Source organism: Pogona vitticeps, chromosome 1 (genome assembly GCF_051106095.1).
Source record: "Pogona vitticeps strain Pit_001003342236 chromosome 1, PviZW2.1, whole genome shotgun sequence".
In the NCBI taxonomy this organism is placed as follows: domain Eukaryota; kingdom Metazoa; phylum Chordata; class Lepidosauria; order Squamata; family Agamidae; genus Pogona; species Pogona vitticeps.
Genome location: NC_135783.1, coordinates 107,755,982 through 107,772,843, shown reverse-complemented (window position 1 = coordinate 107,772,843; position 16,862 = coordinate 107,755,982). Strand labels below are relative to the sequence as shown.

Below are 16,862 nucleotides of genomic sequence, written 5' to 3'. Positions count from 1 at the left end.
CTCATTGTAATTATCAGTGGCCACAGCAGGCCTGTTTCCTTCTTGCTTGGCACTAGCTCCCTCCCCACTAATTAATTAACACCACCCCATCTTGGCCGAAGTCTACTCTGGGTGGCTAACAACAATACATAAACATAAAAGCAATTTAAAATAAAAACAAACTTAATTCAAGGCAGCAAAGAATAGATTCGGTGATAACAGGAGGGAAGGACTGTCTAAAGAGCTAAGCTTTAAGTTTGCTCTTAAAAACACCCAGCGAGGGAGCCAGGCAGATTTCTGCAGGCAGACGATTCCAGAGGTGAGGGACCACTGCCGAGAAGGCCCAGTTTCTTGTTCTTTCTCTCTGGGCCTCCCTTGCCATTAGGCCCCTCAGCTGCCCATCCTGGTTAGAACGAGTGATTCGAGTAGGCCTAGCTGGGAGGAGGCTTTCTGCTAGATGGTGATGCTCGGAGGCATGCAACTTTATCTGCTTCCTTATGCTGCACGAAAAGTAGCCTGTGGCCTTCTTTCAGCTCTTGAGAAAGGTGTGAAGCTCCCTTGTTTCATGGTCATGGGTGAGCTTCTCAGGTGGCAGAAAGACTTCCTTGATCACAAGATGAAGAGTGTGGGTGATGCATTGCATGACCATAAAATACCCTTTTGCCACTGTAGCAAGCATGTTAGTCCCATTGTCTATGACAATAGACTCAATACAACCATCTCAGTGAACTCAAAATAATCCAAGGTCATTACCAAATGTTGCATCTGCCATAATTCCCGCCTATATTTCTTTACTAACTACCCAGTGCCACCTCATAAACTGCATCAGATTATGATACTCACTACTATGTTGTTCCCCTTTGTTATCTATAGCCTGGGATTAATTAAGGCACCAATCACTATAATTGTTTCCTGAACAATGCTTCCTGGAAGGGGAACTGAATATCAGCAGGGGGCTTAATGGTTGTTGCCAGGTATTAAATGCCACATCATCAGCTACTTGTGCCCAGGAAACAGTCAATCTCTTTGTTTGGAGGCTGTGTGTAAATAACTGCCATGCAGTCCCATTCTCCTGTCTGAAGAAGTGGATATATCCACAAGAGTTCACATTAAAATAATGCAGTTGGTCTTCAAGGTGTTATATTTTTTGTCTTTTTAAAAAACATTGTTTTGTTTTTGCCTGACATACTATACAAGCATATTGTTTACAGGACAATAGCTCGATGTGTACAAAGAATTTAGAGCACTATTGGATTTCTTCTGTCTTTGTCACCTATGGCAATAAGCGTCAGAGCTTTATTTTGACAGGCAACTCTGAGCTTTCTCTCTAAAGTAATTCCAGCAACAAGCACCATCAAAAGCAATTTTATTCAAAATCATTAAATAAACAAGCCTCCAAGATCACACACATTACAACCACAAATAATATGAAACAAAATGTATAAAGGCTCTTCTACGACGCTGTTGAACTGCATGGCTGCTGAAGAGAATCCACTTTAATCCAAGATATGCACCAGATGGTGCAAACTTATTTGTTACTTGTGTGACTTGATCATAAAGGCTTGAACAAGCAGCATACTGAGCCATTTTCTCAAGTGTGTTTGTAATTTTGTAACGGTGAAATTACTGTCTCATTGAGCCTATCTTAAGCACACTGTGTGTTTATGAAGACCATATTGTATGTGTATAAGATTTGGTTAATAGAGATGATGTTTTATTGTATAATTAATGCACATTAACATTAAAAATGACTACTTTGTTCAGTGATGCTTAATTCCATATAAGACCAAATACGATTGCTATTGTAATTCAACAGCCATGACAGTCGCTTTGTGTTTGGGCGAGTAGTTAACTAAAGAAAAAAGATGTCAGGTTCTGAGATTTTCACTTGCTTCCTGTCTTTATGAATGGTAGCAGGTACAAGAAGGGATCCTGCAGACCATCTTGACTGCTGACATTAGTGTTACCAACACATTAAGACTGCCCTAAATACTGTATGTAAATTTTGCTAGCAAAGCAGACATAACACTGTAAGGCAATTTTGGGCCATTTCCTGTTATTCTTAATCACGGATATAAATACAGTATCTCACATTCATACACTGGACTTTTTTTTTTTAAGGATTGAAGTTATTTTGAAAACAAGTTTAACACCCCAAACTACGCTTATATTTTAAAAATTCCAGCTGCAGGAGTGGTACAGTAAAATATGGAATATATCAATTAACAATAAACTGACTTCAGAAATTAAGTTTAAAAAGGAGATAAAGGTTAACAGAGTCAATGAAATATGGGAAGAATTTATAAAATCTCTATTGTGTAAAGGAAAAGGGAAAAACGGGCAATGAATATATGTATTTTTGGAAGGACTTGAGGGATGGATAAGGGTGAAGGAACATTATAAGTGAAAGTATGTAAGATATAATGATCACAAGGGGGAGGAGTGCACTTGTATTTTGTGTTTATGTATTAAGTTTCATGTGTTTGTAGTATATGTATTTTATATTTTAAAATAAAAAGAGAGGACCCAGAGAGAAAAAATATATTAAAAAAGAAATGGAAGAAATCATTGGAAGATCTGGATTATAGTACCATATGCCGTTTCCTGAAAATAAGACCTAACCTGAAAATAAGCCCTAGTATGATTTTTCAGGATGCTCATAATATAAGCCCTACCCCCAAAATAAGCCCTAGTTAAGTTAAACCCCGCCCTCTACCATTGTGCAGAAACCAGAAGATGACATGACTGTAAAATAAAACATCCCCTGAAAATAAGCCCTAATGCCCTTTTAGGAGCAAAAATTAATATAATCTGTCTTATTTGGGGGGGAAACATGATAGATGTACAAGCACATGTACAAGATGTACAAACACATAAAACTTATTAAGTCTCACTAAATTCAGTAGGGCTTCCTACTGGATAGGCTCATACAAGACTGCACTTAAGTTCAGTGATACTTATTCTTCCAGAAGCCGTGAAGCCCTAATATAACCCTTTGCCTAGAAGTAAGGCCAATTTACTTCTAAGAGACCCAACTATTGAGCTCATAGGTGTAGAACTGCAGGTCAAGTTGGGAATTAGCCCTGTAAATGAACATAGCTGACTTTAGTATACATACACCCAAATAGGCTTGCTTTGTTTAAATGCCTAAGAAAACAAAACGAACAGAAAACTAGATGCAGGATAAAGAGCTGCTTCAGATTCTTGTTTCTCCCTTCTTTTGTGGCATCTCCCCTTTCCCTCCCTCAAGGCTTTTCTTCCTCTATTGTTTCATCTCTCTCCCTCCTTGGGTTTTCCCTCCCCTCTCCCATCTATTCTTCCGCTCCTCTCTTTGCCCCCACCTTCCTTCCTTCACTTTGTGGCTGACCCCTTTTCTCTCTCCCAGTGTCCCCCCTCCCCTGCATGCCTCATCTCGCTCTTCAGCTCCACCCCCTCCCTGCTTCCTCTCTCCCTTCTCTTTCTCCGTGGCATCTCTCTGCTTCTCTTTGGATAATTTCTCCCCTTCGTGGCATCTCTCTCTGCTTCTCTTTGGATAATTTCTCCCCTTCGTGGCATCTCTCTCTGCTTCTCTTTGGATAATTTCTCCCCTTCGTGGCATCTCTCTCTGCTTCTCTTTGGATAATTTCTCCCCTTCTCTTTGTGAGGCTCGTCTCTTAACCTTTGGGGCCTCTTTCTCTCCTTCTGCGTGCTCTTTCCTCTGCCTGGCTTCTGGCTTCCTCTCTCTCCGGTTTCTCTTTTTCTCTCTCCTACATGGTTTCTATCTCTGTCTCCTTCTCACTCTATACCTACCCTACTTGCCTCCTCTCTTCCCCTCCCTCTCCCCTCTGTGTGTCTGTCTGTCATAAGCAGACTATACATAGTGTTTTAAAGTGTGTTTGTATAAGTGTAATTAGCGACTGCATTGGGAGTTCAATTCCACTCTATACGTCCTGGGACAAGTGCCAGCCTAATGCAGCAATGGCTGGCTGCATTGTCTCAGAGTGCCACCAGGAGGGACTACTAAGCTACTTCTTTATACCTAGAAAAGCATGGGAATGGTTGCTGAAAGAACGGACTTAATGCTTAATAATTATAACTTATTAACCGATACTGGCAGTCTTATTTTCAATCCTTTTTGTAATTAAGCCCAGTATGCAATTTGTCTTTTTCACAGCAGTCCCATCCTAAATTGCCATTGTCATTGAGCAATAATTTCTCACAGTCCAAGATACTGAACTCCACAGTGTATAGCTGATGCTATTAATATTTTATAAAACTTTTTAACCAGTGTATCTAGTTACAATGAACTGAATGTCCCATTCTAATGTCAATCCCAGAGTGATTGCTTTAAAGCTCTTGCAATCTAGGCCACTGTACTGTTTTGTGCAGATCGCCTCCTGCCAACACAAAAAATGTATTTATTTTATGTAAAATACATTTATTTATTTATTTATTTATTTATTTATTTATTTATTTATTTATTTGATTTATACCCCACCTATCTGGACCGATGGAAATTACCAACACACCTTTATAGACTGTTATGGAAGCAACGTTTTTTTTAAAGCTAGTGAAAACAAATGTATGTTTTATTGAAAATAACATCTTAAGTTATGAAAGAACAATAGTACTACTCTCAACACAAAATTGTATATTGCTCATGAAGTGAAACTTGGTTTTACCAAAACTACAGTTCTGTAATACAATGTAGTACTTGTACCATGTAACAGACATCACAGCTATCATTCATTTAAATACAAATTATATTTTCTGAAACATTACTACACAATGCAAAGATGCTATATTTTAAAATACAGAACCTTTTCAGAAAACTCTGTTATTTCAGTTAAACAAGCTAACAATGTTATATTCAGCTGTTCCAATTGTCATCTAGTTTTAGGGGCACAGAATTTAAAATGCATGAAGGTGCCTTTGATACTGGCCTAATACAGTATTTTTAAAATATAGAACATAATAAAATGAAGGTTTTACACTACAAAGTTTACTGCTTAGGATAGTGTCACAAAACATTCCAGCACACATGAAAATCATGTGCTTAACAATGTATATTAGTTTCACAAATGACCTTATATAACCAATCACTTCCTATTTTTAAACTCTCCAACATACATATTTGACCTCCTTTCTCATAAGCATTAGTCTCACTCCAGTGATTGACAACCTGACCATCATCTACTACTCTGCATGCGCAAGAGGCCACTTTACAGTAATCTTTCTGCATATATACCAGAATGTGTTGGTAATAATATTTCTCATTTTCTTTTATCTTAGAGACCCAGTAGAAACAGAATGCGAGAACATCACGAAGCAAGATTTGCCTACTGAGCTCATTTTCTATTTTTAGTGAAGGTCTTTATTACATAGGGAACAGTCAAATGGGTTGACTACCATAAAGTTATGATAACTCAAAGTTATGATAACTCCCATATGGAGTGGTAAAGTTTCTTTTACCATTTCTGCTGCATGTTTGCTCCAAACACCCAATCCATTCTATCTCTGTTCTGGTCCTATGCCCAATCCAGAAATTCATATATACAACTTTATCAGTTACAGGAAAGAAATAATATCTTGGCACTTCTTATTTATGAATTGGGCATAGAAAACAGAAATACAAAATGATAACAATTATGATGTCTCAGAGATTTCTGAATCAGGACATTTATATATCAGATTGAATTCAGAACACTCAATGTTATACAATTTTTTCTATACTACCCTGTTAACATACTCCTCTAATCTACAAAACAGACTGCTTTAATTTGAAAAAAAAATTCAATAATAAGTTCCAATTATCTGAGTATCATCCAAGAATGGCTGTCTTCAATTGGAGTCAGATCGCCTCACTCCCACAACAAAAGGCACCAAAACAATGGGAAACAAAACAGCCTTATCCAATCCAGTCTGCGTAAGATCAATAGCAAAAAAACTGTTTGTTGGGCAGCTCAGGCCTAGCCCAGGTATATCTTTGCAGGGCAAATGTCTGCTGTAATGTTCTCATCAGGATAAACAGGATATATATGGATTCCTTCCCCACCTCCCACCCCCATACACAGGCACTAAACACAGGGAATGACCTGTGTATCACTTCTAGGCAAGGGCTAGTTTACTACCATAGGATTTTGGCAGCCCAAAAGATTTGGATTAAGGGACCAATGACACTTCTGTCTGAAAAGGGAAACAATCTGGTGCACAAGGCCCTGAATCTCCACCAATGTGAAGAAGTGTGCCAACTTGCACTGATGCATGGAGCTTAAATAAAAGCATAAGTGAGCTTTACATGTAAATGGACTAGAAGTAGGCCAGATTTCTTTAAATGTAACAGAAAACCTTTCAAAGGTCCATGCACTTTGCAGCATAGACCAAAGGACAATACAGCAAGTTCTTTAATTCACCTTTCATTGCAGATAAGCTTTGGACAATTTTTGTTCTCTTTATTTTGTGCTCATAAAAACTGTACTAAACAAATAAAGATATTAATCTTCTTCAGATACTGACTGGTTACTATTTCTCTGATAGAAACTCCGAGAGTGTGAACGAGAACTGGAATTAGTATGCTTTCGTGGAGATTTAGACAAGGATCGAACCGGTGACCCTGAACGTTTTAGATGTGATCGTGACTTTGTTCTTGAACTGGAACGCCTTCGATGGGAACTAGGCGGCGACTTTTCAGCATATTTTGAACTCCTCTGGGTTGACTTTGATCGTGATCTTCCCCTAGAACCAGAATTCCTTTGGGGCGTGATTGATCGTCTTGGTGAGCTGGAATGCCTTGGAAGAGATTTTGAGCGAGACTTAGATTGGCTGTAAGAATGCCGTCTATGCCTTGACCTGCAAATCATCCAGAGTATTAGATATGGTGTTTACCCTTACCAGGTAATTTTTGCTTAATTTTCTTAGTTAAGCCACTTTCTTCTGTTTTTGAAGAACTATGTGCTAAAAGCCTCCTGCTCTTTTATTTTAAAAAGTTATTTAAAAACCAGTCTCCTCCAAAAGTGTTTACATATTTTTGCATTCCAGTGTAATTACTGTGTCTGGAACATCCTCGGGTAAAGTCTAAGTGATTCATGATTCTGCTCTGGCTAAATAATTTAAAAATGGTAGAATAAATAACTGCAGATTTTCTGTGTGTTGTTACTACCCCAGATAACATTTATTATGTCCCAGTAAAGCATTGTTGTGAAACAAGTTTGGGGCCACTAAAAGGAGACCAGCAAGGTGAATTTAATCCAGTCACTTCTAGGATTCTATACATGCCTTAATTTACATGTGTTAGGATAGCTAACCTGGTGTCCAAATCATTTTAAAAGGAACCAGGGCTATTGAAACTCACTTACTTGTTTGTTTATTTCTTTATTGGACTTGTACCCTGCCCATCAAGTGGTAAGCCACTATTCTGGATGGCTAAAAGAAATTAACATAAGTGTACAACCCAAATAAAAACAGACAAAACCCACACTGAAGCAACCTATCCAACAGGAATCTCTAGATCTCAAGACAGCAAAGAACAACTGGAACATTAGACAGAAACCCAAATCCCAGAATGCTGACATGAAGTTACATTGTGAATAAAATTAAAAAACAGCAAGGTTCACAAACACCTGGGCAAAAAGCCAGGTTTTAATTTGCTTGTCAGGATTCAATCTCAACCTGTTAGCCCTCATCCAGTTCATAACTGCTGCCTAACAGTGCTCCAGGGTCCGTACAGCTTTATCTGTACAGAAGAGTTGTGTGTCACCAGCATACTATTGGCAACACACTCCAAATCTCCAAAAGACCTCCCCCAGCAGCTTTATATAGATGTTAAACAGCAATGGGAAGATAATCAACCCCTGCGAGACACCACACTGTAGCACCCATGGGGATGAAACAGCATCCTCAAGCTGCACACCTGGCACCGGTCATCAGGGAACAGACTGCTGAATTTCCAGTCCCAAATAGATGGTCTAGTAGGATATCATGATCAATGTTATCAAAGTCCACTAAGAGATCCAAGAACACTAACAGGGTCACACTCCCCCAGTCAGCCTCCCATTAACAGGGCAATCAGAACTGTCTCAATCCAATGGCACAGCCTGAACCTCAACTGAAATGGATCCAAACTATCAGGATCCTTCAAGAATGACTACAGCTGGTCAACCATCAACCATTTGACTAGCTTCCCCATGAAAAGTGATGGGACAATCATTGTTTAAGTCAGCAGTCGGTAAGTTGACTTTTTAAAGAATGCAATGGATCATTGTCTCCTTAAAGGAGGAAGGCAAATAAAATATTAAAAGAACATATATTTATCTTTTTGGTTACATCCCAACTGTTGACAAATGTTTTCTTAAGACAGGTTATATAAAAGTGTTAGTAGATGCATGGTAAATTCCTCATTCTGTTAAATCAATGGCATTTTTAAAATACTCTGAATTATCATCACATCAGATATAGACTTACTCTTTGAAACTGTCAGAGTGTCTCCTGCTCCAGCCCCATGAAGAGCTTCTGCTACGTGTCCTTCTTCGGCTCCGGCTTCTTGACCTTCTATAATCCATTGGAGAACACTGGCGACGCTCTTTGGATTTCATCTGACCTGGTGCTAGAATTTAAAACAGAACTAGAACATTGCAAACAAACAAACAAAAGCAGTATCTTACATTTAAAGCACACATAGAGTGATTTATTTAACTTATCTAAAAACATCCGGCCACCCACTGGGTTTTATAATTTTTTTATAATTCTGTGATTTATTTTTGTTTTCCTTCTACAGTAAGTGACATGAAAGAGTGCTTTCTCAAAAAACTATTTTTCAGAATAAGTAAGTGACATGCTTATATTCACTTACTTTTGCGATCACCTTGTGCAAACTGTATTTCAATTTGCCGGCCACATACCCACTTTCTATTGAGGTTATAAAGAGCATCTTCTGCATCACGAACATCTTCAAACATGACTGTCTGTTAAGGACGCTTTAAACATGCACAAAGCAAAAAATTGTATCATATAACACAGAACAAAATACTGTACTGAAATGCTTTCAAAATCAAGTGAGTTATTTTAATATGCTACTTATGGTTGTTACTACACTAAGGCCAAAATCCTGTTCTGCAAGTTAATATCTGCAGAAGGATGATGATACTATCAACAGAGGGAGATTTTCAGTAATCAGATATTTCCTCTTTCTGTCTTGCTGCTTCTCCTACTTCTGGGTAATCTGTTTCATTGTGGAAAGTCATGGCAGCTATAGGTCAGAAAGAGTAAGTCTTTAATTACTGAAAATCACCCCGTCTGATAATGTCATCATCATTCTGCAGGCATATGCAAAATATTTTATCCAAAAATGTGAAAGGAAGGTATACATTCTCAAGCACTCATAGGCAAATGCTGGGCAATATGAGTAGCTTAGCTCACTAGCATATGTATGCTACATGTTTCTCCATGTCTTCAGAGGATGGGAAACTCAGTCATTCAATAGGATTACAGAACAGGTAAGGTATGCTAACCATGTCAATACTCTGAATGAAGAACCTATGAAAGTTTGAATGTACAAGACAGGTATTGCTATAACTAGATATAGCTGCACCTCTTTGAAAATTATGCCTTTTTCAAGCTGAAGGGACACAGCTGTGGCTACTAGAAGCCTGGAATCAGTACTATTTGGAACGTATAACTCTTCTTCACTCTCTGCCTGTATTCTAGTAGTAAATCACAACTAAAGTAGGCCCACTGAACCAGTGGAATTTGGTGAAGTAAACACCTCCATAAGTTACACTGATTCAGTAGGTCTACTCCATTTGTAACTTACAACACTAAGCAACAGGATTTCAGCCATGGTAAAATCACAGCACATCACAGCAAGCACTGTTGTATCCAGGCTCCCACAAAATAGGAAGAATTTATATGCTATGCAAAAAAATATGACACAAGGAATGCCTTTAAAATATTGTCTAGACATGTACAAACATCAGGAAATTTGTATGTGCACTGAAGTGCACATATTTCTGCAGATAATAGCTTCCACTCCATTTCAAGGGCATGTGAACAAGGAAACAGAGTTGCTCCTCCACTGATATCAATAGCAAAGTCTTAGCAAGAAGAAAACCTCCAAGCACTCTGGAGCCCCCTACATCTGTAGTATATCATTTAATCAGAATATGTGAATTTAAGGTATATTTCTTACTTTAAGGGCCTTTAAAATTAGCATTATTCTAATCAGCAAATATATAGAAGTTGTAAAGAACTGAGCTCATTATTCTGCTATACTACAAACATTGTTCATTTCCATAAACATCCAATTTTCTTTTCACTTTCTTCCTTTATTACCAGTATTCAAAACTGTCAATGTTAAGAAGAAGAAAACCCTACAAGATTAGCTAAACAACTGGCATATTTCAATATTCCATTCAAATCTATTCTGTTAGGGAAATGATTCATAAGAAAATGAACAAATATTTGCATACAGTTCTCTTGTGTCAGCTTAAGGAAGCAACATTTAAAAGAAAAACAATTATAAACAAGCAAATTGTTAACTGAAAAGTAAGAGCTTGAGCGATAAGATACAAAACGAAACTTTGGCAGTTACCTCCATGTCACTTGATCTTGACCTTTACTCTTTAGGGCTTGCTAGATGGACTTGACAAGGGCCGTAGAACCAACCAAATCAGACTTGGCTTTGACTTTGGAACTTGAGCAAATGTCGGAAAGCCGAAGCCTTAACTTGGTGTTGTGGCTTTGTCTTTTCCTTGAAAAAGGCCTTCCCCTCTTCCAGTTTTCTTTTTATCTTTTTCCACCCTCCCTCTTTATTCCTTGAAGCTTGAACTTTAAGGTGTCTTTTGGCTTGCCTGCTTGGACTCTATCTAACCAGGTTCATTCAAACTTTGGGGTGCTTGCCAGCCACAGTGGACTGCTTTACATTTTCTGAGACAAAGAAATAAATACATTAAATTAGGACGCAATAACAACAATGCATCTCAACAAAAATACAGTGACATAAAGGATATTGTATATAAGCAAATCCTCTTGGGCGTCTTGTGTAGAAGTCAAGCGGAATGTATACGTCTACTACAGGGCCATATCGACCAAATTCACGGCGCAAATCCTCAGGCCTGAAGTGTTTTAGAAATAAGGCAAAGAAATGAGTGTTTCCATATTGTGGTACCTACTTTAGCAACTGCATCATCTATCAGACTTATCTTGTGTTTTAAAATATCAAAGAGATACTTTATATAATCCATTTTTTTCTTATTCATTTCTTCAGAGCATAACAACTCTTTATTCAGTCCTTTGTCTGGGGAAATGGTAGTTGTAAGGGGGGGAGCTTTTCAAGCATATAATTATTGAGATGGCTGGGAGTTTATCTGCAGCTTTCAGAGCTTAAATATGCTTTAATGTATATCAACTATCTCACAAACAAAAACTATTGAGCACTGAAAAGGGATTAAGGTTCTAAACAAAATTTAGAAATGGATATAGTAGGGGTTTATTAATGTGAATAGCATGGAAAAGTGAATATAGAGATATAGTTTCCTCACACTTTTACTCATTCCCATTTAAATTTCAGAGAACATGAGAAGAACTTTTTACGGTGCAGTTTTATTTTGAAATATATATATTTTGCTGTAGTATACTGCCATAGTCAAAATAAAAAAAACTGTACTAGAGACAATGCCTGGGATTATACCACTACTAAACAGAACTTTAGTAGTGTAGATTTAACTATATCGCATATACATGAGCTGAATTCTGCCATGGGTATGCTCAGAGAGTGCATTAAAAGGAATTCTCTGAGTGGAGGTTGCTTTATCATTCCTTACTTCAGTTAATGGTTCCATACCAGTTGTTTCTTAAATCAACAGGTACAAGGGCCCAGTAAATCATATCGAACCATCTGAGGCTCTAAAACCACAATTTGTATGGCCAAAATGACCTTATTTCTTTCAACTAATTTTTTTTAATATGGCAAAGTGCCAGTATCCAGCAGGAGTGCAATTACAAATGGGGAAAGGGTTAATCTGCCCCTGCAAATAATTTTGAATAACAAAATAGATACAGCAATTATCTCCAACTTCTAAGTAACGTTCTGTTTGGCCTTAACAAGGCAGCATTAATGCAGTCGTGGTCCAATGAATATAAATGGTTTTGATGAAAGATCAAAGAGAGCCCCTTTAATGGCACAATATAATGTCCTGGATCCTAAGTCCTAACCACTGGTAAATGGGGCGGGTGTTAATTTTTAGTGAACCTCCCAACAAGTCCCTGTGCTCTATGTTCTCTGGAGAGTTACATACCCTCTGCAACAGGATGAGAACTGATGCTGACAAGTACACGGTTGTCATACAAATGGTCCAGGTTCAGTCACTAGTTACTGTTCACTGTTTCCTTTTCTTTTACTTTTTTATTCTGAAGGCTCCCAGACTAGCTTATCAACATCAATGATGAATCAGTCTCTGAAACAATCTCTGCCCTCAGGTTTCCAATCATAGGTCTGAAATCTTAAATTTAATACGGAACAACTCTCTTTAAATAATATTGGCACTTACAAATACACAGGACTGTGTTGTTGAAGTATCTCAGGCAGAAATGGGTTGCATTTAGATATCTGATAGATAGAACAGACCAATCTTTCTTAACCTGGTGCCATTCAGAAGTGTTGAACTACAATTCATATTATCCCCAGCCAATAATGTTCTGCCTAGCACACAATGAGAGTTGTGAATCAAAACATCTGGACAAAGAGTTGTGAATGAAAACATCTGGACAGCACCTGGACTGAGGAAGTCAGGAGCAGACTAAAGTGGACTAAAAACCAATTGGTCATTGGATGGTCTATGGCAACTCTGAGGACTCTTAGCCATCATCCCATTGATTGATGGAGGATAAAATGGCCACATGCATTTATAAGGTGGACATAGCTAACCACAATGAAATCCTTGCTTTTGCAGAATCCTAATATGATTGTGAGGCTTTACTAAAACGCATCAATTATAGCTGCAATTTAAGGCTTCCACACTAAGCAAAGATTGCTAGAAAGAAATTTATGAAGACCTTTCACAGTCCCTAGCAACAAACTATCTGGGCTCCAATCCAACTTCTTCCTCATGCATCTGAAGTAGGCAGTCAGGACCATATCCCAGATAGCTGAAAAATATGGCTGCATCAGTCAGTTCCTTTCCCCTGTGACAATGAGTTTTCCCATGACAAACATGGAAGTTGCCACATACATGGAAAAACAAACAGGTAAAGAGGTCCCTTTGTGATATGTATATAAAGTATTTATTTTCTGATATAAACAGCACTTTTCTTAGTACAGCACTTATGGTGGCTAAAAACAGCTACAATTTAAAAATTCAACAAAAAGGTATTTTGCTTTTAAATTGTTGGGGAAATGTAGCAGATTATACTCTTAAAGCACTCTTTGTTAAGTGCAAACATTCACCAGATACTTTTGTTTCCTCTGCCTCTTGCCAAGATATTTGAGCAGAGCCAATAAAAAGCCCAGAAGCCCAAATAAGGTATTTTTCCTTCTCCCTCTTATCTATTTTGGTGACCTAAATCTAGCTTCTTTGTCTACCTCTTCATCCAGGGTTGGCAACATGGTACCCATTAATATTACATTGCCTTGGAAATCCTTGCACCTCCTTGCTATTTGACAAGGCCCTTTCATTGCTTTTAAAAATACAGACCTAACAAAATGCAACTTTTGAAAGGTATATTGAAAAACGCAGGGTTAAAAAGTCATGACAGAGGTAGGAAAGGGAGAGGGGGGAAGACAGCATGAAGAAAAGTGCATGTTGTAATTCAGTGGAGGGCACAAGGGGATTAAAAAGCAGGGGGGTGTACAAAAGTCCGGGGAAAGCAAGAAAAGCCAACGAGGTGCCAAAGGAGAGAAAAAGGTTTGGGAGGGGCGCCAAAAGGGAGCTAGAGATGCTAGCAGGGTAGCAAGGGGGGGCACTAGGAAAGTTATAAAGAGAGCCAGAAAGAGTTAGGCATGTGTGAAGGCCGGTTGTTTGTGCTCTGAGTCAATGTATTTTTGCTGGCAGCATAATTTGTGACCGTGGATGCAAATCCTAGCAATGTATGCGGGGAAGTGGGGAGTTGTGCGCATGCTGGCAGCATTAAGGGGGCCTGCTGTATTGCCAGGCAATGATCTGAAGGTGTTCCTCCTATCGGAGGAAAACAAATAATTTTAGAAGCACTTATTCCGCGCGACTCGTTTTCTGTCTCGAGGCGCCTTGCTGGAGCGGGAAATGGCGGGCTCAGAGTAGCGTCTCCTGCCCGGCAACCTCACACCAGTTTGCCTTTCTATGAAATGGGTCTTTTGTTGCAAAGGTTGAAAACTGCCCACACCCCGCCGCAGCCATGTTTGCCTGAGCTTTCCCTCACGGCGGTGGTTCACCCATGGATTCCTCCCCCCCCCAAAAAAAAACTTTCTCAAAAACCCAAACGCGCCCCTAAAAGGATGACTGCCCATGCTCTACGCTCAGGCCCCGCAACCGTTATGCACCCGAAATGGGGTTCGCTTCCCCCGCAAGGGCCGCCCGCCGCCGCCGCCGCCCCAGGCCCGGGCCCCTCATGGCCGCCACTCCCTCTCGGCAGGCCGCCTCCCTCCTCAGGCCTCTCACCTAGTGGCGTCCGCCACATTCCTGACGAAGAGCGAGGTGTTGGGAGGCCGCGTGTAGCGGGACATGGCGCCGGGGGCCTTGGGAGTCTTCCCACAGAGATGGACAGGCGTCGGCGGCCCTCGGGGAGGGTAGAGCGAGGCGCCAAATAAGCCTGAGATGGAGGCGACGGCGGAAGGGGAAGGGGCTGGGATAAAAACGGCGGCCGCTGTAAGCAGCAAGCCGAGACGAAGGGGCGGGAACAATGGCGAGCCGGAGGAGGGGAAAGGAGAAATGGTTTATGGCTTCCCCGCCTGGTCTCCCCTGGGCACGAGGTTGGTCCGTAGTTCGGCTGCTTGTTGGGATGGATTCGGAGAGCCCGCAGTACCCCCAGAGTGCTGTGTAACTGGAAAGTCTGCAGCATCACAGGTCCTAAGCATGGTCTTTGGCGCAAAGGAATCTCGGGTACCACAGCGGGCTCCCCTAAGCAAATCTTGGTGTGTGGGGTTTTTTTCAAAAGAAAATGTGGGGTTTGCTTTTTTTAGAGGAGAAGAACGGTTCGTCTAATGAGGGAGCTTGGCTGCTTTAAAATGGCAGGTGCGCAAGGAAAGAGCAGCAGCTGTTCGATGTGACTGGGGTTACATTCAGTTACTGAACCAGTGTAATGCTGGCGATGGAGTTTCGAGCAATTAGTTCAAGGAAACGAAGTTGAATCCCGTCCAAGGTCGCTGGACTAGTTTATTTCTGGTCTCCGTGAGGCCAGGATAGAAGCTGACAACAACCCTTGGGGGCCCCGTTTGGATTTTTGAGAAAGGGCGGGGGGGGGGAGAGGGTATCGTAAGAAAATTAACTGCCAGCTGGCTGGTGTTTAAAACGGATTTGATCGAGAGTGTGGGCAATCCTAAAATGTATTTTTGCGACAAGATACCAATTTAATGGAAAGACAGGAGGGGGATCAGGACCCTGTCATGCCTGGGAGATACAACATTGCAACTTCAGTTCTGAAATCAGGGTTGAGATGCAAAGATGGACAAAAAAGGTCCACTCTGAAATACACACACACATACTCCACCTGAGTAAGAGTAGACGCCCAAACATACCCTTCTTGGCTACTATACTGCTGTGAAACCACCTTGAATACTTTCCTGTCATTGTGGGCCTAATGGATGGTAGAGTGTGACAATAAGATACCAGAGCCAACATGGCTTTAGCTCAAATCCTATAAGTACAGTGCTGTATTATGGAGCAAGAAATAGGTTTTCCATATAACAATAATGCCAGTAATTGTTGACTGTATCTTAATAGAATATTTCGCTCTGCATTGTGGTAAGGATGTTACAGATAGTCCTGATTTGAAATATGTATTAATATGATTTAAATATTGTCTAATATGTGGCTTTAATTAATAAAAAGGGCTTCCCTTGCCTTGATTAATTTTCATGAAAGTACTTTAAAGATAATCAGAATTTTATGTTATTTTTTTACAATTTTTAGATTAGTTGGTTCTGATTTAAATGTTTGTATTTAAAATACAACCCAATTCACAAAAGCATTGTCAATATATATGTTACTGCGATCTGTGGTTTTAAAGTATTTCCATGAATCTTAGGAAAAGTTGTTCAGTTGTTACAGTACAAAGCACATAAATAAAATAAATAATTAAGTTAACACAATTCTTTTTTTTTCATACTGCTGTTGTAGCAATTGTATTGTTCAGTGTGTACCAATTGCTTATATTTTCAACCTCTAAAGCTCTCAATTGTTATTTGGAAGGGTAGTTGATACCTTTCACCAGCCACTAAAAATTGCAACTATAAACTAGCTTTTATTTATGTGCAGGTCCTCATCAGGCTGAGCACTACAGAATTTTTATCATGTTTACTTTAAGGCCTGTTATGGTTATTATGTTCCCATAATTAAAACATCAAAAACTGAACAATTTTTTTCAATCTTTTTTTAAAATAAGATTCATGTACATTACTTTTTAGAAACAATAATGCTGTTATTAGAAGATCCATCTATATGCTGATTAACTCATGGAATTTAGGTGTTTGGGTGTACTCTCTTATTTATAGTCTATGATATCATATTGTGCCCATATTCCATGTTTGTGGTTTAGAGAATGTTCTGTTGCTTACTGAGAAATATTATGTTGTTTACTTTGAAACATTAATACCTACTTCATACTCGGATCTTAAACTTATCTAGGTCAAAGGAAAGTGCAGCTGCTTTTGTAAGGATGTTTATTAGGAAGTAGTTCCCACTGTAATTCCATGAGGCTTATTTTTAATTTGTTTAGGTCTG

At 39.3% G+C, this 16,862-nt stretch overlaps 1 protein-coding gene across 4 annotated transcripts; it reads right to left on the bottom strand.

Moving 5' to 3' along the window:
* Positions 1–1,328: 1,328 nt before the first annotated feature.
* On the bottom strand, positions 1,329–14,721 carry SRSF12 (serine and arginine rich splicing factor 12). Of its 4 annotated transcripts, none has more exons than XM_072998880.2 (5): positions 14,583–14,721; positions 10,544–10,878; positions 8,807–8,930; positions 8,419–8,560; positions 1,329–6,807 (listed from the first exon to the last, which is right to left on the bottom strand). In XM_072998880.2, the coding sequence occupies exons 3-5, from the start codon at positions 8,910–8,912 to the stop codon at positions 6,453–6,455; spliced, it is 603 nt and encodes a 200-aa protein (XP_072854981.1). In that variant the 5' UTR covers positions 8,913–8,930; positions 10,544–10,878; positions 14,583–14,721; the 3' UTR covers positions 1,329–6,452. The 4 variants fall into 4 exon arrangements, with proteins under 4 accessions (XP_072854981.1, XP_020644499.1, XP_020644571.1 ...); XM_020788840.3 differs by lacking the exon at positions 10,544–10,878 and adding an exon at positions 10,962–11,066 and having other exon boundaries at positions 8,807–8,910; positions 14,583–14,716; XM_020788912.3 differs by lacking the exon at positions 10,544–10,878 and adding an exon at positions 10,962–11,066 and having other exon boundaries at positions 1,329–6,747; positions 8,807–8,910; positions 14,583–14,716.
* Positions 14,722–16,862: the final 2,141 nt, after the last annotated feature.

What these genes read in the sequence shown, in the direction of transcription:
- SRSF12 (XM_020788840.3), bottom strand. Translation starts at nt 14,647, where the DNA reads ATGTCCCGCTACACGCGGCCTCCCAACACCTCGCTCTTCGTCAGGAAT. An exon ending in AATGTGGCGGACGCCACTAG is followed by an intron (nt 11,067 to 14,582) that starts GTGAGAGGCCTG and finishes AAAACACTTCAG; the next exon opens with GCCTGAGGATTTGCGCCGTG. An exon ending in TGCACAAGGTGATCGCAAAA is followed by an intron (nt 8,561 to 8,806) that starts GTAAGTGAATAT and finishes TTTAAATTCTAG; the next exon opens with CACCAGGTCAGATGAAATCC.